At 46.3% G+C, this 23178-nt stretch overlaps 1 protein-coding gene across 2 annotated transcripts in view; it reads right to left on the minus strand.

Moving 5' to 3' along the window:
- Positions 1–1618: 1618 nt before the first annotated feature.
- Positions 1619–23178, minus strand: part of gpr158a (G protein-coupled receptor 158a) — a 78872-nt gene continuing 57312 nt past the window's right edge. Inside the window, exons 6-12 of one of the 2 annotated variants that reach the window (XM_036521805.1) lie at positions 17676–17785; positions 13740–13978; positions 10182–10320; positions 4776–4881; positions 4368–4514; positions 4155–4238; positions 1619–3568 (exon numbers count right to left, since the gene is read on the minus strand). In XM_036521805.1, the coding sequence (XP_036377698.1) occupies positions 1682–3568; positions 4155–4238; positions 4368–4514; positions 4776–4881; positions 10182–10320; positions 13740–13978; positions 17676–17785 (2712 nt within the window). In that variant the 3' untranslated portion in view covers positions 1619–1681. The remainder of the gene's footprint in view (positions 3569–4154; positions 4239–4367; positions 4515–4775; positions 4882–10181; positions 10321–13739; positions 13979–17675; positions 17786–23178) is intronic. The other variant, XM_036521806.1, reaches the window with a different exon arrangement.

The raw sequence follows: 23178 nt of genomic DNA on the forward strand, positions 1-23178 counted from the left end.
TGAAATAACGTACACACACCCTTAAGAAAGACAAAAACAAAAATCAATCGTCATACATAATTATTAGTATGTACTGATATCGGTTGCAATATCGTATGTATTCGGATTTTATAGGTGACGATTTCTATGCGTATTGAGTCTTACAGGGAATAAGCTGTCTACACCTTCAGCCATGAACCGTGTGGTGAGGTCCTGCCTTCCTCTACCATAAAATCCACTCTCAATGCAGTTAAGTCACTGAAACCATCAGTGGATTACAAAAAACTGTCCACTCACCTAAAATTATTCCCCCCCCCCCCTCCCCCTCCCCCCAGGACAAAAAGGACATCTAATAGTATAATGATGGGCAACACTGAGACTATGCGCAGCTCCAAACCCGGGTTCAATGTTTTCACCGCGGCAGACGTACGTTGGCTAACGCAAACCCTGTTGTAAAGCATTTTGCTAAACTGCGAAGCTTTGCAATTTTTTTTTCATTCATTCACTAGCTTCGAAAAAAAAACTCTCAGTGCTTGGAGAGGCTCTGCTATTGCCCAACACTATCTAAGGCTACTACAATTAGAGACTGATGAGGCACATGATACATTTCTCGAGGCCGGGGGGGGGGGGGGGGGGGGGGCATAGTCTTTCGTAAAGAGCCCCCCTGACACACCCTCTCACCAACAGGGGAGGTTTGAACATGCTGAGAGCCAAGCAAGCCCAGCCTGCACACAACATTCATTGACTCTGTTCTTCTGAGGTTATGGGAGCACGCACAATGACCCGTCAAACGTTTTAAGCTGACAAACCATACAGCGCTGAAAAGAAACCCTAGCTAAAAAAAAAAAGAAAAGATTTTCTACACAAGTTTTTACAAGAACCGGTGTGTTTATGATAAAGTGCTTTGTGAGGCTCCATCATCGGTCTGTGGATTTGGGAACCGAGCTGAGTTTCGCCAGAAGTTTCTGTTTTATTGTTGTCATTCTTGGAATCTTGTTATCGTTTGTGATTTTATTTGTACCACTGCACGTTGTATGAGCTTATTTTTTTTTTATTTTTTCATTTTTTTTTTTTTTTTACTACATCTTATATCTTTGGCATCCATGTGGTGTGTACTGATAGCCATGTAGCCATGTCTCACACTTTGCCTGTGTACGCATTCACCCACTCAGCCGGTATTAATGCATGTATTTACATCATTTCCTGTACAGCTAACTCCAGCAAGGCGTGGCGCTGATGTATCTGCCTTGTATCATCAACTCAAAGATGCCATATATGAGATGCATTCAGACTCTAACTAACAGAACTGAAATGAAATGGCTGCATGTACCACGGTAGATGTGATGAATTCATGATCGTATCCTACATTGCAGATAAAGTGACTCAGAGTTGCATAATTGTAAGACCAACTTTTTTTATCTTTAAGAATTCAGCAAATACTCTGTAGGAATCTGGAATGCTTGATTTAAGACAGTTTCTTGTTTCGTATCTTTGCTATTTTTTTTTTTCTTCAAAAATCACAAAACGGAAAGAAAACATTGGAAAAAAGGCAACTTGTGCAAAAAACTCCTCTTCTGCCCTTTTCGATCCAAGTCACCCCAACCTCTATTGACAGTTTGCATTAGAGGACCTCCTCGTCCCATGGGAAACAAAGAAATGTATAATGAGAACTAAACACTCAAATGTCCATTCAGACCAAGGGTCATGCCTTTTTACCTGATGTTTGGTTGTCATCAAAGTCCCACGGGCAAACATCAGCCATTTTGGCATTGCTGGTGACCCTCCCTTTGGAATTTGTGGCATTTTGTTTTGTGGTGGAAGTATTTTTGTCCAGCTCTTTGCTAGCCGGCACACCCTCAAAATCCCACGGGCAGATGTCAGCTTGCTTGCCTGATCCCAGTTCAGCCACGGCGCTTTTCTGTTTGTCTGCCGTTGATGTGTCTTGACTGCCCTCTACGTCCCAAGGACAGACCTCCGCCAGCTTGGCTTGGGTGACCTTCTTCTCCGCAGGTTTGCCTGATGAGCTTTTCTCTTTGCTCTTTGATCGACCTTTTTCCTCCTCCTTCTCTTTTTCCTTTTCCTTCTCCTTCTCTATTGTTTTTGCAGAGGTCGTTCCTTTCTTTATGGTGGGGGACTCCTTCGATTTTGAAACCTGAGTGGGACTGGGGGTCTTTTCGGAATTGGGGGATGACTCAGCGTCGTAGTCCCAGGGGCAGACTTCCGCCTTTGTGGCAGAAGGCTGCAGCAAGCCGCCGGTGGTTTTGGGCTGGTCCATTGCGGTGACCTTTGCCTTACTGTCCACCGGGGCGGCGCTCTTCTTGGACAGGACTGTCTGGACCGTCTCGGCCGGTTTGGTCGGCAGCTCCTCAAACTCCCACGGACAGATCTCAGCTTGCGTTTTAGCTTTGTCCCCAGCAGGGGGAGCAGTCTGTTGGGCGGCCTGAGGCTTCGTCCCCTCCATCGGCCCCTGGCTCCCTTCCGCTTCCTCCCAGGGGCAGATGTCCGACCGGTCCACCATCTTCTGGGCGGGGCGCCTGCTGTTGGAGGGCGACTGGTCTGTGGCTTTCTGCTTCTGCTGCGGCTTCCCCTTGGTGCCACTCCCGTGGTACGTGGTGGTCTCCCCCGGGGCGATGGAGACATGCTTCTGGGACTTGTTTTCGGAGGGCGTGGGAACGTCCTCCACTTCCCAGGGGCAGACCTCAGACAGGTCGTAGAGGTCTTTGTTCTTCCCCGGCTCGGAGCAGATGGAGGGCTGGCTCCCGCTCACCTGCTGCTTCATGATCCCGGCCTTGCTGGCCGTCTGCCTGTACTCCACAGACTGGCTCACTATCATTTTCGGGTAGTCTCCTTTCTCCTCTGTCTCTGGAGCCGCCTTGCTCTCCTTTCCCTCTTTGCCCTCCTTGCCCTCCTTACCCTTGTGGTGCCCCTTTTTGCTGCTCTCCTCCACACTCTGGGTCTTGCCTGTCAGCCCCAGGGTCTTCTCCTTGGCGCTGGCGATGACGCTCAGGGACTTCTGCAGCATGGACGTCCTCGGGTGGATGGGCTTCTTGTCGGCAGTCAGGTTGTGCGCGCTGGCGGACTTGCACACCAGAGGCACGGACTCGGTAGACTCGGCCTCGATCTTCTCCACCGACTTCTTCCTCGCCAGCTTCTTGCCCATCAGGGCGTCCAGCAGGGAGCCGTCGGCGGTGCCGGCGGCGGTGGAGACCTCCATCTTGTCAGTGGCCGAGCTGTTGGAGTCCTCGCTCTGGTCGCGCACGTGGTCGTAGCTGCTGTGCGACTTCTTGAGGGAGAAGACCTTGCCCTTGCCGGCCGAGTCCTCCCTGGACTTGGCGGAGGAGTGCGAGGGGTCGAAGGGGTTCTTGCGCAGGGTGCAGATGCTGTTGCGGTTGCCGCCGTGCTCGCCCGCGTCCTTGTCCTCCCGGCTGCACTGCCGGCTCACCGTCTCGGGGATCTCGGTGATGCGGCGCATCAGCGAGCGGCCCAGGCCCTTCTTGGAGCTGCGCTTCTTCTGCAGGTGGGGGTTGTTCGCCAGCATCTTCTTCCGCTTGTAGATCTCCAGCTGGGCGTACAGCTTCTTCAGCTCCTCCTGTTGAAGCGTTTTATTTTATTTTTTTATTTATTTTTTTTTTTTTTTTGGGAGGATACAAAAGGAGACAAAACAGACAAACAAACAAAAAAAGTTGTAGAATCAAGAATCGGCCATGGCTTGTCTCTGAGGACTACAGAATGAGGAAAGTGTTTTTTTTTTTTTTAGCCCAGACAGCTTCTATTTAAAAAAAAAAAAAGCAGACAGTCTATTACACAGAAAACATGCAGTACAGATTTTAAAACACGTGACTACGGACAGTGCTTAAAACGCTACAGCATGCTGTTTGACATAAATGACAAGACGCCTTTGGACAGATTAAATAAGGACATGGATTGTCTTTTATTGTTAGTTCTGAAACAGCCTCTGTATATTATTTTTGAACCGATATGTTTTTTTTTTCCATATAAGCACAATTTAATTTTATATTTCAAAACAGACACTGTGGCTGGTCTTTGAAGCAAAGGTTATTGTTAGAACCTATCTATCTCTTCGATAAATAGGTCTCACCACAGACACATTTTTTTGTGTTATTCTTTGAGTAGAGACTTCTTCAGCTCTAACAAATAACAAAACCTCTGCTCACATTGGTACGTTTTTCCCAAAGACTGTCGCAAGATCTTACGCCACAGCCATTAATAGAACTGAGCTGGCCCATTTCGTCTGGCGTCTGCAATAAAAAACTGCCACTGCTCAGTATTTTTGTCATGTTCAAACACAGTTTAAATATTTTGGCAGGTAATTGAATAGCAGAATGGGGGAGGAGGGGGGCGAGGGGATAGAGCCCAGGCCTACGCACCCGAATGTCCTCGGGGTCCAGGCTGTGTTCGCTCCAGGCAGATGTTATGCTGCTGTTCAGGTACGACCCGGACCGGCCCATGTCCAGCTCATCCTCGTAGGCCTCGGTGGCGATGTCGTCCCTAGTGTGGGTCCCTGCAAACAAGAACTGCGGGGAGGGGGGGTGGGGGGGTGTCTGCAATCAGACATAATCAAACCGGCAACAGCGCTTGTCCAATTAAGAGCAAAATTACAGCCGATTGGAGGAATTTGCAGGGGGTCAGGGGGCGGAACGCTTGATGAGAGGAATAAGGCTTTCCCTTGCCTTTATTTTTTCAGCCTGCATGTCTACCATCACAGTGAGGCACTGTATCGCCTCGGGGGACGGGGGAAAGGAGAGCTGTGGTGGGGGTGCGCTCAAATGACATACCTTGGGAACGAGCAGAAGCCCCAGGGTGACAGTCACTGTCAGGTGTGTGTGAGCAAAGAACAACATGAGCATCCAGTCAGGGTGCAGCCCGGAGGCCAGAGTAAATCTGTGGAGAGCCAGACAGACAGACAGACAGAGAAGACAGAGCGGCCAGCCTGCATTAGGGAGTCGACACCTGAGTAGCCAAAATCACAAAAATCACACTTAGCAGCATCAACATGGCATTCTAACATTTTCAGGTTGAAGATCTCAATGCAAACAGTACATGGAGCTGCTATAAAAAAAAAAGAAAAACAGAAAAACTGCCAATCCCAGCACAATTGCTGATATGCAGCAGACTCCTGAAAAAAGTTCAAAATCAGTTAAAACAATTCTAAGCCGTGGACCTCGGCCACAGTCCGAGCAAGCTTTTCATGAGTGCGCCATAGGGGGTTACAGTCCTATTCTGCCTGATTTGAATAATGCGAGCTTGTTAGTCATGCCGGTCGTTAAGTAATTCAGCAGCATTCAAAAGTTGCCTCAAAAGACTCCACAGAAAAAAGGTGAGTCAGGCCCAGTAAGTTGAACAGGGTCAGCCGTTAACAGAGATGTGGAATCAGCACAGACACCTGCGGTTCTGTTTTTGTTTCTGTCCTATCGAAAATGGCATCCCGACCGGACAAATGCTCAGGGAGTGGCAGCCCTGACGTTTCAGAATCACAGCAGCCTCTATCCTCAATAAAGAATTAACCGGACAAAAACAGACTCCTCCGACTGGATTCCTCTCAGGAACTGCCGCCTGGCTCCCGCATGCGTTCAACTGTTTTTATTTTTCATATATATATTTTATTTTTAAACGAGCTGAATCGCTCCAGTCATTTCATTTCTGCGCTTGTTATCTCTGAGTTACGGCGGCCGGCTTTGTTTGTTTCCAGCATTCGTGAATAATTTTCTTTCACCAGCAAAATCTTTTCTCTCTCTCTCTCTCTCTCTTTTTTTTTGTCTTTATGTAACGGCCACAATAGCCGACTCGGAGGAAACGGGATGAATGCTCTGTGCTCCAATTGGATAATGCTGGGATTTGGATAGGGGGATAAAAAAAATGACAAAATAGATGCAACTGAGCGCTCAGATACCGCAGACAGTGAGAAGGGCAGCATATACATAACAGAACAAAGTTATTTTAAGCCAGAGTAGATTCATACACCAGCCTGCCTTGCGTAAGCATATTTCATTCAGCACTCTCCTCTCGTCTCTCGTCCACGCCACTCAGCTGGATATACTTATCAGTTTGATGCTGTCCTCGCCTACAATGTGTCGTTTATTTCTCTTAATAATAAAGCTAACAGCTGTTCCTCCTCTACAGCAGTGTTTCTCAAAACCTCTCCTGGAGTACCCCCTGCCCTGCGTGTTTGAGATCTCTCCCTGCTCCAACACAGCTGATTCAAATGGTCAGTTTGTTATTAAGCAGCTTCAGGAGTTCATAACGAGTTGACCGTTTGGATCAGCTGTGTTGGAGCAGGGAGAGATCTAAAACATGCAGGGCAGGGGGTACTCCAGGAGAGGGTTGAGAAACACTGCTCTACACTATGCCAGGTGCAACAAATAGAGAAGCGGTTTCTCAAAAACATAGTGAAATGCCGCCGCCCCCCCCCACTCCCTCCTCCCTACCCCCCCCTTTTGAAAAGTGATTCAGGTTGTAATTCAGGTTGTACTACTTTTTTGGACTTTAATAAGACCTGAAGTAATGTTTTCAACTTTGGAAAGGGTGGGGTGCATGGTACTGTGAAAGGTCTAAAGTAAAAGTGTATGGGATGGGGCTATTTTTGTGCCCCTGTGACACCAAATACTTCCGCTTCCAAGTGTAACTTAACTGTGTACCTTTTTTCCTTCTAAGTAGGATAATGGGTTTGGAGTCATGCCACAAGGCCATTAAAACAAAATCAGCAATAAACACAGTGAAAATAAAACATGTTGAGAGGGTAATTATGGACATAAAATCCATACAAAGACCTGCACACCCACATACTTTCCCCCTTGTAATTACACTTTAATAACTTTTAATAACTGGAGGTTCTTACAGTTATCTTTTATGGACTTACAACACAAAATATCCCCCAAGGTGACCTTTAAGGTCTTTGTTTTTGTCTCTCGGGGGCCGTGTTAGAAACAGGAAAACTCCTCCCAGGTTGCAATGCTAAAAACAAACCACTGATAGAAACTAGAACAATGTAGAACAAGGTGATGATGCAGCAAAGAATGTGTGCTAAAGAAAGCTGGGTCAAATGGGTCCAGCCCAGCGTTCCATAAACGACCACGTGCAATTCTGCCATGGTTCAGCCATTATCCATAGCAAAGCTGCATGTGGAATTACGCCTCTTATCCTGCATGCCAATGCTCTCTGGATGGGTGATTAAAGACTCCAGTGCCAAGCAGCGGTGGCACAGATTAGCTGTTTATACAGCTGGATATTTACTGAACCGGAGCCCCCCCCCACCACCTGGGAATCCAACTGAAAACATGTGCGTTACGAGCACTGCTCCCTAAAACCGCAACTCTCTTCTTTATCGTCGGTTTTATCCAACGGCTCGGCAAATTGCACGGAAAGGTCCGAGGCCTGACACACCATGGGACTGGGCTTTGAAGTCCTCTTCCCTCCCTCTCACATCGTAATGAGTTCAGAGGAAGTTCCAGGACGGATCAGGGCTTAATTGCCTCGGGCGGGTGATCCCAAAGGCAGCCAACTCCTCTGTGAACGGTGCTGAAGCCAAATCGCAAATCTTACCTGACTCATCTGGCAGGCAGACTCTCTCTCTCTCTCTCTCTGTCTCTCTCTCTGGCCAACAGGCAGGAGTACCTCTATATATCACAGAAGCACCAATGCTGATTAAGTATGCACGTCCCACTTTACTCAAGTCTTTTGTCTTACAAATATATCCTATGGGACACGTCAAGAAACTCCAGGATTAGGGCTCAGGGCAAATCATGCTGGGAGTTTTTTCATTGCCTTTCAGGGTATTTTCTGAAGGGCATGAAATGAAACCAAACACAAAAAAGTCATACTTCAGTGACTGTGCTACAGTCCAGTTTCTTTTTCAGCTAATATTACCACAACACTACTGCCAGGTTCAAGTGGATTTCTTCAGAGGAATATTCTGAGCCAAAATCTGTCATTTTGAAAAAAGTAACATGATGCATCATTTACTGAATAAATACAGCAGTAGAACTGTGAAGGGGAGCCTTCACCTCTCTGTAGAGACTAAATGTTGATTGTGTGTTGGTCATTTGTTGATGGTTCGCATGTTTGGTAAGCTGTTTAGGAATTAGCCTTTTGGCTAACAAGCCACACCTGACAAACTGAAGGCTGCTTAAATACAGATGTGGCTGAAGAGCAGGAGGGAGGTTCATTTTGTCCCTGCCGCTGGTTTGTGAAGGCTGGTTTCTTTGTCTTTGTTCGGTTTTTAAAAAATTATTGTTTCTTTTAACCTTTGTTCTTTTCTGCTCATTTATGGGAGAAGTGTTGGCCAGCTTCTCTACAAGAACACAGCTCCAGTATTTCCAAGTTTCTTGTATCTTGGCAGTGCAATGAAGCCCTGCCCATCATAAGTTGATCGAGCCCTCATGTGGCATCATTAACTGTACTGAACCAATCATAGTGTTTTGCTGCAGGGATCGATGTCCTCTGATTGGTTCATACAAGTCTAGGATTGACAGAAGCTCCACCCACTATGGCCACACTTTCCCATTGCTAGAACATAAGGGAGCTGACGTCCAGCCAGCCATTTTATTTTTTCAACAGGATCATACCATTTCTCACTGTTGAAAAAAAAAAATTATTTCATGGCGATGTAGCCCACCATCATCCAGTACCTCGCTCACCGAACAAGATGAGAACAAGTCCAGTTAAGGGCATGTTCAGGTTTTGAAGTGCTGACCAAGAAGTAAAGTCTGAGTGAAGACCCAGCTGTATGCGAGGGGAAGAAAATGTCTTAGAGCCACGCCAGGAAGACTGCGACTATGCACTGAAGTTAATTTCTCAAGAGGGAGGACCTCCAGTAACACTGATCTCAGGTGAACTCGGAAAAATATGAGACGCTCAGACGAATGCACACCCTTGGTACTTCATAAATCTATTGAAATCACCTCGGAGAAATACACAGTCCCTGTTAATTTTTGATTAACATATAACACCTCTGGCCCATAAAATTTCTGAGGTGCTCCATAAAATTCACCGGACAAGCCTACACGCTTAATAATTTGATGGAGGCCAGGCCAGTCTCTAATTATGTTGTTTTCAGTTGGGAAACGGGTTTTGATGTGTCAGTTGAACAGAGCAACACTGTAATTTATGCAGGCATGGCCCTGTGTTCTCTACAGGCAGAGCAAAGAGGAAGCGCTAACATTCAACTCGATGGCTCAACTCCTGTCAGTACAGAGCAGCAGTTCATGCTTCATGGAAATGGGGGCACAGGTCGGCCATGCCCCAACAGCAGGAGGGTTCAAATCCATATTAGAATGGCAGGAGAAGGCTAACTGAGAGTCTTACGAGAAAAGACTCCCCCATATTTTTTTTTTTTACCCTCACTTGGGTATTAATCCATATACCTGTGCAAGTGCAAATCACATGATCTTCCCACAAAGTGAAATGATTATGTTCTGCAACAAACCCGGCCATGGTTTGATTACCTTTTAGTGTCATTGCAGTCCTGAGACAAAAAATTTACAGTGGCTACCGTCTAATCCCGGTTTACAAAACAATTTTCAAGCCCCCAGCTTCCTCAGCTTTGGACCACGTTGCATTTTCAGTGGTTTACAGTAACCCAGACGATGCACTGCATCTTTTTATGGATGCTGTAAGCTGAGCTCATGGCACCAGACGTGTCGTTAGGCGAGCGGAAGCTGTCAGCACTCTTCAGTTACCGATCAAAGCTACACTTACAGGCAGGAAGAGGACTGCACTCCTGCTCTTCTGTGGAGTAAGCGAGCTTGTATTGAACAGCGCTATTATTTTCATGTATTGTTACCACCACACACACGCACACACACACACACAAACTTTTACATTACATTATATATTGGTGGCATTTTAGCTGATGCTCTTATCCAGAGCAACTTACGTAGGTTACAATTTTTACATGTTATCCATTTATTCAGCTGGATATTTGCTTTAGCGATTGTAGGTTAAGTATCTTGCCCAAGGTTACAGCAGCAGTGTCTCAGTGGGGAATTGATCCAGCAACCTTTGGTTAGGAGCCCTGCTCCTTACCACTATGCCACACTGCTGCCCCACCATGCTGCCCCACTATGCTACAGTGGCACCTACACACACACACGCACACATGCACACACACACACACACACACACACACACACACACACACACACACACACACACACAGCTGATACAGGTGTGCTCTTCCTGCTTACCTGATGATGTGGAATATTGCGGAGATGACGAGCTCGTTGTGGACGGCGACGGCCATGTAGCGTGGCTCATGAAAAGCTGAGGGCACGGTCCGCACCGCGTAGCACAGGTACACACCCCACAGGAGGAACAGGAACTCAGCTGGTTTTGGGGGGAAAACGCAAAACAGGACAAGTGACAACAGGGGCGTTGACAGCTCGTCTCCGTCTGATCAATATACACCTGCAAGCTACGCTAATAATAACAGCAATACTAGTAACACTACTGATGATAATAATGATGATGATTATGATGATGATGAGAAGATGCGTGTAATGAACGCGCTGAAATCCATTCACAGCCGGCTGTGTTTCCCGGACACGGCGTGATGGACAGCTGCGTTTACGCTGGTGGCAGATCTGCGTGTGTTCCGAGCGTGCCCCCACATAACGCTCGCCCTGGAAGGCCGTCTGACAGCTATGTGCTTTCAACGGTTTCCCCCCGTGGAAATCTGTCACCATTATTTTGACATTTGGATTTCAGCGCAGATGGGGGGGGGGTGTCTTCCTGAGGATGACAGGAGACACAGCGTGGGGGGGATTAACGTGTGCCGCGGGTCCTGTCCCTCGCAGTAATGCCCCCCCCCCCCGTGATCGATGGCCGGCGTGGACGCCTCCGCGCTCCACCGGGACCGCGGTGCGCCGCTGCAGACACCGGGCTTGTCGAGGTTGAAGGTGCGATTCCCGGGAGCGCCGATGCCGCATCTCTTAGCGAGCAGCTTACCTTTGAACCGTTTCAGCAGACATACATATAGCCGTACTTACGGGTAACGCGTAAAATGTAAGACACAGCACGAGTAGCCTACGCGAGTCACCAGGAGAAAGGTAGATACGGTCTACCGAGCAAATACATGATAATGTATTATCAGTGTTACGTGCGTGCCCTGCTTGTGCTCAGCTCAGTTGGTGTGTGCCAAGCCCCGATCTACATATTCAGAACCCTGAGTCATTTTTCTTATCATCCTTCCTCTTTCGTGGCTGTAAACTCCTGTAGGCTGTGTAGATATTAACGATGAAATTAATTATTTTCTTCAGTCATTTTAGAGACGGGGGAGGCATTACATGTTAGCTGCGTGTGAGCGTTTCAACCCATTAATCGATACTCTGCGTGTTTAAAATGCCCACAAGCATCAGGATTGAGAAGCATTCTGCTACATAAACCAGGTTATCAAAAACGACTGGACCGGACTGCTGTTAATTTTGTCTCCCTTGCTTCTAAATCACGCCGCTCACTCCCCGTGTCTAAACTGACCCGGACGTGTCGCATCGCCGGTGTCAAACAGGGAATAACAAAACAGCGTTGTGTTTTTTCTTTCTTATTTTTTATCATCTCCATGCCCCCAGACGAACTCTGCTTCTCGGAGCAGCTTAAAACACGTCTGTTTCTGGGACCGGATCTTGCCGCTTGCCTCTCCAGCTCTCCGGTTTGATCTGTCAGAATGAATCGCAGCCATTGCCCAGGAGAGGGGAGAGAACGCGCTCCCTCGCCCGCGCCCGCACTCTCTCTCCCGCGCCTGTCGAGAGGCACGCCGTCTCCCGGCGCAGGAAGACGCCGAGCGTTTCTCTCGCCTTATCTTGTCAGTGACCGGAGCTGTCCTTTTTTTTCTTCCAGACTGTCAGCGAAAAGCTATTTAAGCATCATCGCCTTTTCTCTTTTTCTGTCCTCCACACAATTTTTAGGGGGGGGGTTCTCTGACACGGCCACCGGGCTCCGGACGTTCGCGGGCGGTTCTTTAAAAATCAATGCTCCTCGCAGTTAATGTGGAGCAACGCCGAACGCGCCCAGCGTCTCAGATGTCAAATAGCGGTTGTTAAGGTCCGACGGCTTTCAATCCAAACACTCCATATATTTGTATTCTGCTTTTGATGGTAATGCATTGATTTTTCAATTTGGTCTGCTTTGTTGTAAAGGATTCTCTCTTTTCTAAGATCAAAATATCAAGGCCAATGGAATCAAAGCCAGCCTCCCTGAAAGGTCATAGTGCACTAAGGTTATTTCTTTGAAGATGATCTCTGGTTCACCTCACTGTGACAATATATAATTTTTTTTTTTATCAGCAAGGGCATCAAAACACCAAACACTTAACATTCCCTGAAATAATTTCACCACTATTTAAAACATGATACATGGAGGGAGAAGGTTTGTTTAGAAGTGGCATGCATGCGCGTACACACACACAGACAAACAAATAAAATGAATAGTTTTAACAAATCTGATTTGTGATCAGCTTTATATGTTTGTATACACTCTTTCTACAGATGCCATATTTTTCCAGTAATGGCCCATAGTGCCTTTTCAGGATGGATTTTATCCTATCCCTGAGGCATTGTGCACAAGGGCATTGAAATACTGAACTCTTAACACTCCCTGGAATAAATTCACCACTATTTAATACATGATACGTGAGGCACAATACATGTTTGGGAATACCATGCACACCTGCTGGGACATACACACACACACACACACACACACACACAGTGGATGGTTTTTACAAAGCTGGTTTCTAAACAGCTTTGTATGTACAGGCAAACACTCTCTGTAGGTGCCATATTTTTCAGATAATGGCTGGCAGTTCTCTTTAAGGATGGACTCTATTCTGTCACTGTTTTCTACCTGAGGCATTTTATACACATGCACACACACACCACAATCCACATAGATTTTGAATGGTCAGAGATCCCCTGGTTTCACAGATACTGAATGGCACCATACTTCAGTGGTCACATATCATCCTCAATGGTCTGATGGGATATTCATATAAAGCTTCCATTCATTCTCTAACCTTTTTTCACCACCTACTCCTCCGCCAGTGATTACCTACTCCAGCTAATAAATACGAGAGGGCAACCCCTCGCACTGCGATCTGGCTGCTGCGTGGTAGGTGGGTGGAACATACTGCCTGTGGGAACACAGTGGCCCTGTGTTCAGGCTCTGATGCAGCCCTTCTGTGAGACTAGAGAGAATATCTCAGAGCACGTTGAGGGCTTATCTAATAGCAGGTATGTTTTTACTTCATCATAGTAACGTGGTACAAATGTAATACCAAAGTTAGATGGCGGAGAGCCATAAAGTCAATTTTTAATGCCGCTGTGGGTCACCGTCGGGTGACGACATCTCTGGGCCGCAGAGTTCAGCTTACACTCAAGATGAGAGTTAAACACTGGCCAAGCTATTCGGGAGCCAAGAGTTTACATTCTGCAATACTGTAGTGTCTTGGAAAGGAGTTAAACGATATGAACTATGCCCCCCAATAAAGTCAGTAACACTTGAGTTCCAAGTGTTGTGCAAGTATCTTTACACTACATTAACTTGATTGGTACTGCACTGCCTGAACTGACTAATAACTTAAATAAAAATGTGTGAATTCCAAAGAGGCAGGCCCCAGAAAAGATTTTGGTGAGCTACAGTGCTTGCTTGAGGTTACATTTGGGTTCTGCACCATTTTGATCATGAGGCTGCTGCTGGTAAAAAGGAGCTGAGAGATGTGATTTGCTTAAAAAAAAATGGAGGAGGCGCACCGACAGCCATCATGTAGTCCCAGCGGTCCAGCAGACACATGCTGAACTGCAGGCCGTCGGGGGTGAAGCCCGCGTCGATCAGAGAGAGGTTCCTGTCCAGGTTCTGGCAGACGGCCGCGGTCCAGGCCACCAGGAACCAGCAGACGACCAGGAGGATTATCCCCTGTAGACGCAGGACGCGCCAGCTGGTCATGTAGGGGATTCTCTGCGCTGTCCGGGACAGGAACACCTTTAGAACCCTGCAATGAGGACATGCCTATTAGAACCCTGCGACATTCCAACAGAGAACACTGCTGTCAGAACTCTGTGATATTCGACATGAGAACATGCCTGTTAGAACCCTGCAGAATTCCAACAGAGAACACTGCTGTCAGAACTCTGTGATATTCGACATGAGAACATGCCTGTTAGAACCCTGCAGAATTCCAACAGAGAGCACTCCTGTGGCATTCAAAATGAGAGCATGATTGTTACACCTCTGCAATATTCCAGAAGAGGAGATAATCAACCTGGCTGTGACTAGACCAAAACTGCCCATTATCTTTGTCATTGTTGCCTTCATTATTTTTATCATCATAATTATGATTTTTTTATCATCATTATCATGACTTTTATTGTTGCCATCATGATTACCACCACAATACCAAGTCATATTTAGGATGGATTGTTACTTTTTTTGGTGTGATAAACTGTCTCATTTGAAGGAGACTGTGAGATTTACAGCCAGCGAGGGCCTGTGATAATGTGTGGAGAAAATGACCCCACAGGGCTGTTACAGGCAGGGGAGGGGCACCTGCTGATGGCTCACTGCGACCGCAGCCGTAGACCTCGCTGCGTTTGTTTAATCTGTTCTAAATGGAGCGGCAGCTGGGGCCACCAGAGACACGAGACCCTTCAAAAAGCAATCCCGCAACAGGATAACCCCCCCCCTTCATTATGCGGTCGCTGTGAATCTCCCTTTCATGTTAAATTATGTCCGCCCCCACGTGGGCGTTACATTGATAAAGAGCTCCCAGGATCCCTTAATGAGGGTCTATCAAAAATTGATCTCGGGCGAGTGTTAACTTTAACCTAGGAGGCCCCCCGGCTTCGGCTCCCAGATTAGCCCTTCGGAAATTCATCTTCCCCTGCTTAATTAAGGATCATCGGGCCTCCTTGACATTTCTGCCCGACACCAGCCCTCCGCCACACTTCTCTACAGCCCCATCCTTAAGGATGCTGTCTCATTATCTGCTCTTTGCTGCCTGCACCGGTGGCCTAGCGTCTCCCCCCTCGTGTCCTTGCAGCCCTACCCCCCGTGTGGTTTTTTGCCCACTCCCACGCACCCCCACCACATGGCACACAGCCCTCCTTGCCCACCCCCCCCCCCCCCCCACCAATCTGTGGCCATCAAATAAAATGCAATTCATTACCGCCAGTTCCACCTAAGTGCCCCTAACTATTTGTTTTACCCTTTAACTGTAAACCCTTTGTCTCGCTTAACATGGCTGTGAATCTTTTTCAACGGGTTTTCACCTCTGAGAGGAGCGATGTGGGACACTGTTGGCCTCCATTCCTGCACCTTTTTAATTTCACACATAATTAGAGGCACAAACCCCACCCCTCCCAACTGCTCTGGGAGAAGGGTACCGCTGCAGTACAGATGGGATCACAGTGATTTTAGATGCCACGAGTGGAGGGTGTTCAAAAAAAAAGTCATAAAGGAATGAGACAAATCTCAGCGTGGCGGAAATGTGACAATACCATTCTGACAGAGTCCTTCAGAGAGGAAGCGGGGGCGCTGCTCGGAAACAGTGCGGGCCTCTTGCTCACTCATGCAGACCCGTTACTGTTCTGTCAAGGCAAACCCTACCCCCGGGGCTGGGGGAGAGACCGCAGAACAGAACGGGCCCGGGAGATCTTTTTGTCTCAGTATCCAAAATCCTGCCACCCCCATCCCCCCCTCGCCGTGTGACACCATTCCAGTAACCCCCCTGCCCCACCCCACCCCACCCCCTGTGACAGGCAGACCGACAGCCTGCTGAATTATCCATCGGCTCCTTCAGTTCCACTCTGTGGCTTTTTCACTCAGCAGGCCTGCTGCCTGTCTGTAACCCCAACCTCAAAGGAAGGATCCGAGTCGCCTCTTCAGAGAAAGATTGCAGTCGGTTAGTTTTTCTCCGGTGCTATCTCTCTCTCTTTCCCCCACCCTCCTTTTCTCTCTCTCTCTCTTCCTCTCCCTCTCTCTCTCTCTCTCTCTCTCTCTCTTCCTCTCCCACCCTCCCTCTCTCTCTCTCTCTCTCTCTCTCTCTCTCTCTCCCACCCTCCCTTTCTCTCTCTCTTCTTTCTTTTTCTCTCTCTCTCTTCCTTTCTTTCTGCAATCTGGATTTTCTCTTGAAGTTTATCTTTGATTGCAATTAGGAGATCAAGGGGAAACATTCCACTCCCCCCCCCCCCCCCTCACGATTTTATGCTTAGTGTTTTTTCATGGTTTTCATCCTGGTAGGAGCAAATATTAAATCACAAACCTTACTGCATTTAATTCTAAGGTGCTGCATCTGAGTATTTCTCAGTTCATAAACCAGGCAAATGCATATCCGCCTTTTCAAGAGAAGCCAGGTTAGATTAGTTGTTCTCTGCTGCCATTGTATATGTCACTGCTCTCCTTTTCCATCCAGCTCATACTATATCCCATATAACGGTATTGTTTCCCTGTTATGCACGCACTCTGTGAGAATCCATTTAAGAGTGCTATAAAAAGTAAAATTTTACTTATTGAACTGATTGACTGACTAACTGATTGATTGATTGATTGATTGATTGAGTCTCTTGCCAAGCACTGGTCCCTTTTCTCTCTTTCTCTCTTTGCATCCTGCTTTGGGAGCCCGGAATTGGCCAATAGCAAAGTCCGCCACATTGGCAGTTCCAGGTTATCATTACACAATAAAGAAGGAAGTGTACAAAGCACACAGACTGTACCTCAGTTTCTGTGAAATCAAGTAATATTGGGCATCAAATCATACCAAAAAATACTAGTTACTTCATATTCTCTATAACTGAATAAAAACAGAATTTAAAATATCATCCAAAATCAGTAATAGCCATGTCCATCAGTCAGGAAGCTCTGACAAGTCTTCTGTGCAAGCTGCATTTGTCTTCATTTAAAAAACATACACATTTACATCATTTACAACTGGCACATGCCCGTTACATTGGACACCTGAGCCAATCACAGAAGATTACACATTCTTTAACCTCCCATTCTCTCGGAGTATCAGACCCCGTTCCGAGAACCGAGAGCAGAGAATTAACACAAGACGCTCCAGTGGTCTGAACAGAGCAGAGCTCTGGACCAACAGGAAACTGCAGTGAACCGCGAGTGGGTGGTGTATCCCATAGCGGATACAGTGCTGCAGAAAAAAAAGAACCGCAACAAACTCCAATTCTCTACCCCGTCCCCGGGAGGACGCTAAAATGCACAATTATCTTTGGCCGCACATTTCTGTTGACTAAGGTGGAAGGACTACAAGAGGGAATAATTACAGTACAATTCCCACAGCACAGCGCAGGTGACAATCCCTAGCAGTGTATCCAAGGCTCTCTTTCATTGCCAAACTGTCTCTGCCTACCTACAGCACGTCTGTACTGTGAACAATGACAGGTACGAACAGTCCGCCATACAGCCAGTCAATAATGCAAAAAGAATAAAAAATAAACTCTTCAGATGTCTTTACTGTCCAATATCCTTTGGTACGTCAGGACAGATAGCATGGCTGCGGTGCTGTTGGCAATACAGAAACCCCTCAATAATTCAGCAGGGTAATGTTTTTAGTATTGTTGCGATGCCTCTCTGACAACTTGATCCAGATCTTGGCTGCTCTTCATTGACATGTGGCCCATTAGTGCAATCCCCCAGGGGACACCCGGGAGGGGAGAAGATTAAGGGGGAAAACGTACCTGTACAGTTTGAGAGTCACGGTTCCGTAAACCGTGGCGAATCCCAGGAGCCGAACCCATCGTAGCAGGATGCAGCGGAACACGCTGGGCTGGAAGTATAATATCACCACCTACAGAAAAAAATCATACATCATATCATCTCAATCACATCATTATGTCATCATCATATTAGGGGTGGTAGTGTAGCATTGTGGTAAGGAGCAGGGCTCATAACCGAAAGGTTGCTGGTTTGATTCCCTGCTAGGGCACTGCTGCTATACCCTTGGGCAAGGTACTTCACCCACAATTGCCTCAGTAAATATCCAGCTGTATAAATAGATCACATGTAAAAATTGCAACATACATAAGTTGCTCTGGATAAGAATGTCTGCTAAAATGCCAATACTGTAATGCAATATTAGCAATCTTTGTTCTCTATGACCTTGCATTAGAGAGGAAAAACCTGTAGCTGTGTATGCAATGACATTTTCCACTCAGCAGATCCTCTAATCCAGAGAAACCTACATAGCTTACATATCACCACTTTACAGACTGGATACTTGCTGAGGGAATTTGGGTTAAGTCTCTAGCCCAAGGACAAAACAGCAGAGCCCCACATAGAGGTCGAATCGAACCGGAATCAAACTCTTGGGTTACAGGCCCTGCTGGTAGTAACCTTAGTAGTATGTGCATATAAATGTATATATAAATACTATACTATACTATATACTATACTATAGAACAAGGTTACTACCAGCAGGGCGTACTGTACATACATGTTTATATACTTTACCAAGTGCAGGGCCTGTAACCCAAAAGTTTGCCTCACAGCTAAATATATATATATATATATATATATATATATATATATATATATATATATATATATATATATATAGCTACATATACATATAGCTGTGAGGCAAAAGTGTCTCTTTGCTTTTCATCTGAATAAATGAATAAGTTGTCTTATGAGTTATACATGCAGCAGCAAAGCCAGCTACCTTGAAAGATTCATTAGGAGTCGTTTCCTGTTCACTTCAGTTAACACAAATCTCTCGCTCTCTGTGTGACATCACTACAGCTACGCATTGGGACCTAATGTGCACACAAAGGTCAAACTGGAGTACAGACCTTTGCCATAATGTAAATCACTTAATGGAAGGAGACACTCACAGGGGTTAATACTGTGATACCGTGTACAGTGTTGTTGACACAAACCTCCATTCCGAATTTGCAATCAACTTTTCTGGCAATGTAGTATTTCTTTAGTGTCAAAGTAAAGTGAATTACAGAATGTGACACTGGTTGCCTCTTCATTTTTCCTCTGTTCCATACATGTTCATATGTTCTGAGTGAAACCAAGGCCCATTATTGCCCTCAAAGAGATGGGCTCACAAAATAGCTATCGTATAATAATCATAATCATGACGTTCCTACATCTTGTAGCGACAGATGTCTTCGACTATATAGGTGGATACTTCACTAATGTATTTCTCTTTTACACCTTTGCTGAAATTTCACACAAACATCTTTTATGTGAACATCAGCAAAAAATTAATATATACATCCTATAAACCCAACATATGGCTGAAAGTAAGAGGCACGTAAACACTATGTCAGCAAAAAAAAAAAAAAGAACATGAATCTAAGATATGTGGCAGGACCTAATGAACCTTATATAATTAATGTAAAATATTTAGATGATTTCAAATTGAACATTTACAGTGTGGCAGTAAATACAACATTTGAATAAATCCCAAGATCAGATCATCACAGTTGTGTAATTATGCGCCTTGGATTCGGTTTCCCAGTGAAAAGAGCAGAAGCTCAGAGATGAATTCCATCCCATTCCTCGCCTTGTTTTGACACCCACGCGGGGCTCTTTATGAGGAAAGCTACCGTGCAGGCTGGGCCTACACGGACCCATGCGATACACCCCCGCCGCCAGAATGCTGACGAATCAGAAGTTCTGAGCAGGAGCTAAAATACACACGGAACAACATTCAATCAGCTCTGCTACAAATAGCTGGACTAGGGAAAATGATCGCATTGTGGTAAGTCCTTTTTAGCTGGAGAACCTTTTGCTGCCTCCACAGTAATGGCAGTGAAGTGAGGAAGACTGGGAAAATATGTGACTCCGCTAGCTTGTAAGTGGGTGTTGAGACAATAAAGAAATGACGAGACCTGCGTAGAACGGCGGTGCGCCTCGGTGGTTTAAAAATGAATTGGTGGAATTACAGATAACAGCCCACTTTCGTGGTTCTGTCACAGTTCTTTTTGTACACGCAGCATCCCAAAGGAAAAGTAGTACAACTTCCCAACATTTTACGCAGTTTTGCATCACACACTGAACAAACGTACAGCAAAGTTTAAGAACGCTTAAAGGGGCAGGACAAAATAAAAGGCAGGCTGTTACACCGTGGAAGGAATGCATGAGGAATGCGTGAGGCGGGAGCTGAGTAGGCCAGCTATTTTGTCCACTCCGGCACGACTCAAACGACTCAGGCAAAAAGAACAGAATTTGTAATCGTCAGTCATAGATTCAGAGACAGTTGGTATTTTCAAAAGGACGGCCCTCCCGCTAAAATAGACCACTACTCCAAGTGTGATTCGCACAGATGCAAAGTTTGCCGATTCAGACGGGCAAACACAGATGCACTTTTAATGTTGCTTATATGTGCTTTTCGGTTCCTGACACAATCATCCATTTTCCAAACATGCACTGGGAAAAGAACTACACAGGCCCCCATTCTTTTATATACAGGCCCCATTTTTTACGGTATCAGCAGCGTTCGTGTGCAGACATTGAACAGGAATAGGCCCGGCGATAGCGCAGTGTTTAAGGACAGTGTGCACAGATGAGGTCGTCTGCAGCACAATCCCACTGTTTCATTTACAGCTCCACTGAGGGATGAGAGAAAAAAAAGCTAAAGCTGTTAATTAGACAGTCTGACTCAGAACCCCCACCCACCCCTCGCTCCCCTCGCTCTGAGGTAATACCTGCCTCACCGCAGAGCACCGACGCTCGTGGGCGCCGCGATTGCAACACGACGACGCCCCCGACACCGTCACGGTCAAACCGACTGATTTTTCTCAAGGTCAAAAGGCACACCCCCGTCCTCCTCTTGTCACCTGAGGAAAACACCCCCCCCCAAAAAAAAAAAAAAAAGAGTGGTTCTGTTTCCTCATCGAGGCAGTCGGCAGCGTCCCGGCCACCCTCGGCTCCATCTGACTTTCCAATCATGCGCGAAAAAACCGAGGTAGGCGGCAGGAACGGCTCCGTAAATTGGAAAAAAAAAAAAGAGACAAACAGCGGTGCCTGTGTGCCCGTGCCTCCGGGAAGCCATCAACACATCTGTCACCCCCCCCCCCCCACGCACTTGCCACAGGCAAACAGGGAAATATTCATTTTCTGTAATCAAATAAAGCCGGGGCGTACATTCCTCAGGACGGAGGAATATTGGATTAATTACGAAAACTCTTCTGCAGAGATTAATCTCTGAATGTTCGGAGTTAGGAATTGCTTTGTCATAATTAAGTTCTTAGCCACCAATAACGGCGCACCTACGGTAACACTTACACAACAAATATTAGCCGTGGTAATTTGACACCGGAGGCCCCTCCTGGATGCAAAAATTTGAACAGCCCATCGACAAATTGAGCAGTCACAATTTTTGGAGAGTCTGAAAAAAATGTGTTGGGACAGCTTATTCCTGTTCTTACCAACACTGAGGTGAGAGATATTGTCCATAACCCAGGTTCAACTCTCAGGTGGGCCATTGCTGTTATACCCTTCGGTAAAGTGCTTAACCTGAACTGGGTCAGTAATTATCCAGGAATGTAAATGGCTTGTGGTTGATGACCATTACTGCTGTGTATTTGAATGAATAAAACAAAGGAATTGGTCATTTTTGTAAACTAAACAAAACAAAAGCTTGCAGTATGGAATGTGTTGACACAAGCTATTTGACTCTCTTAATGGTAACCAGATGCTGATAAGAACCTTGCCTTTGTAAATAACAAAATAGACTCCTGACCCCAAAACGAACCCTAGCAACCCTACCCCACCTGGTGAACAAAATCATATTCCACCAAATACCCCCCCCCCCCCCCACACACACAACCCTTACCCATCAATATCGTGAGTATCATCATCTTATGTTGACATTTAATGACAGACATCCAAAGCATTTCTCAAAAAGAGACAGAATTGGTCAAATTTAGAACAGGTCATGTGGTTATCATAGATGCAGCCAATAAGGTTCTTGCATAAGATGGTGGCATCCTGGCAGAGGTTGAATGTACAAGTGCAAACCAACAGCATCTTAAACATGTAACAGCACATGGCTGGCACTGTTTCCTTTCTAGTGAAACTCATCATCCCCAGGAAAGAAAAACACCACAAACAGATGGAAATGGAACTGCTGCAGTGAACTGATGCCTTTCATATTCTATCCCATTGCTTGCATCACCACTGTTTTTCCAGAGTCTTTCAACCACCTTTTACCAGGGTAATAATTTTTTTGGCATAGGTCTCTCTGTGTTATATTACATTACATTATTGGTAGAGCAACTTACATCGGTTAGTTTTTTCTTTTTTCTACAATGTTATGTATTTATATAGCTGGATATTTTCTGAGGCAATTGCCCAAGGGTACAACAGCAGTGCTGCAGCAGGGAATCAAACCAGCAACCTTTCGGTTACAAGTCCTGCTCCTTACCCACTATGCTACACCTCTGTTCCTCATTCCCTCGGGAAAATCCCCGGTGCTATTAGCATGGCGCTTTGTGACTGTCTGAATTGTAAAAATGTGCTATAACAAATGAAGTTAGCTTGATTTGATTCGATTTGACATCCACCAAGGTTTTGGCACTGAGTCACAATAAAAAAAATCTTTAACAACTCTGAATCTTAGAGACAGGCACAGAAACTTCCAGAACCTCACGCCAGCCGCTGAAAAAAAAACAAGGCCACGTACAAACCTATGGCCCAAGCACGTGACAGGAGCCATCGGCTCGGATCACAGGGGTATTAAGCGACAGTAAACTATGCAAATTACGCCCGCCGAAACGCGCGAACGCAGCAAGCCGTTTAAACATAAAAGAAAACAGCCGAGGCCATACAACTATCTGTGCATTGCAGATGCGCCGTGATTTCCCAACAGGATTTGACGTTAATCCGATTAACGAAGGCATTAATATTTTCCCGCGGTGGCTTCTCGAAAGCAGCCATCCAAACATTTTTTTTTTTTTTTACTCCGTGGGTCTGTGCCAGTCTGGGGATAGAGGCAACCCAAGGGGGGTGGGGGTGCAAACACTCGCCATGGTAAAATCACGGAGGACGCAGCACGCCGATCATTTAGCGCCGCGTTGCTCGACTGAGGTCCCCCGAGGGCCTGGAACCCATCATATTTTCCAGCTCTCCTTGAAACCCAGAGCCAAGGCAACCAACAGCCCGAATAAGGTGATTAAGTGGCCAGCTGGGAGACGAGCTTGTGGACTTGCTCACGGCCCTCGAGGG

Source organism: Megalops cyprinoides, chromosome 2, assembly GCF_013368585.1.
Source record: "Megalops cyprinoides isolate fMegCyp1 chromosome 2, fMegCyp1.pri, whole genome shotgun sequence".
Classification (NCBI taxonomy): domain Eukaryota; kingdom Metazoa; phylum Chordata; class Actinopteri; order Elopiformes; family Megalopidae; genus Megalops; species Megalops cyprinoides.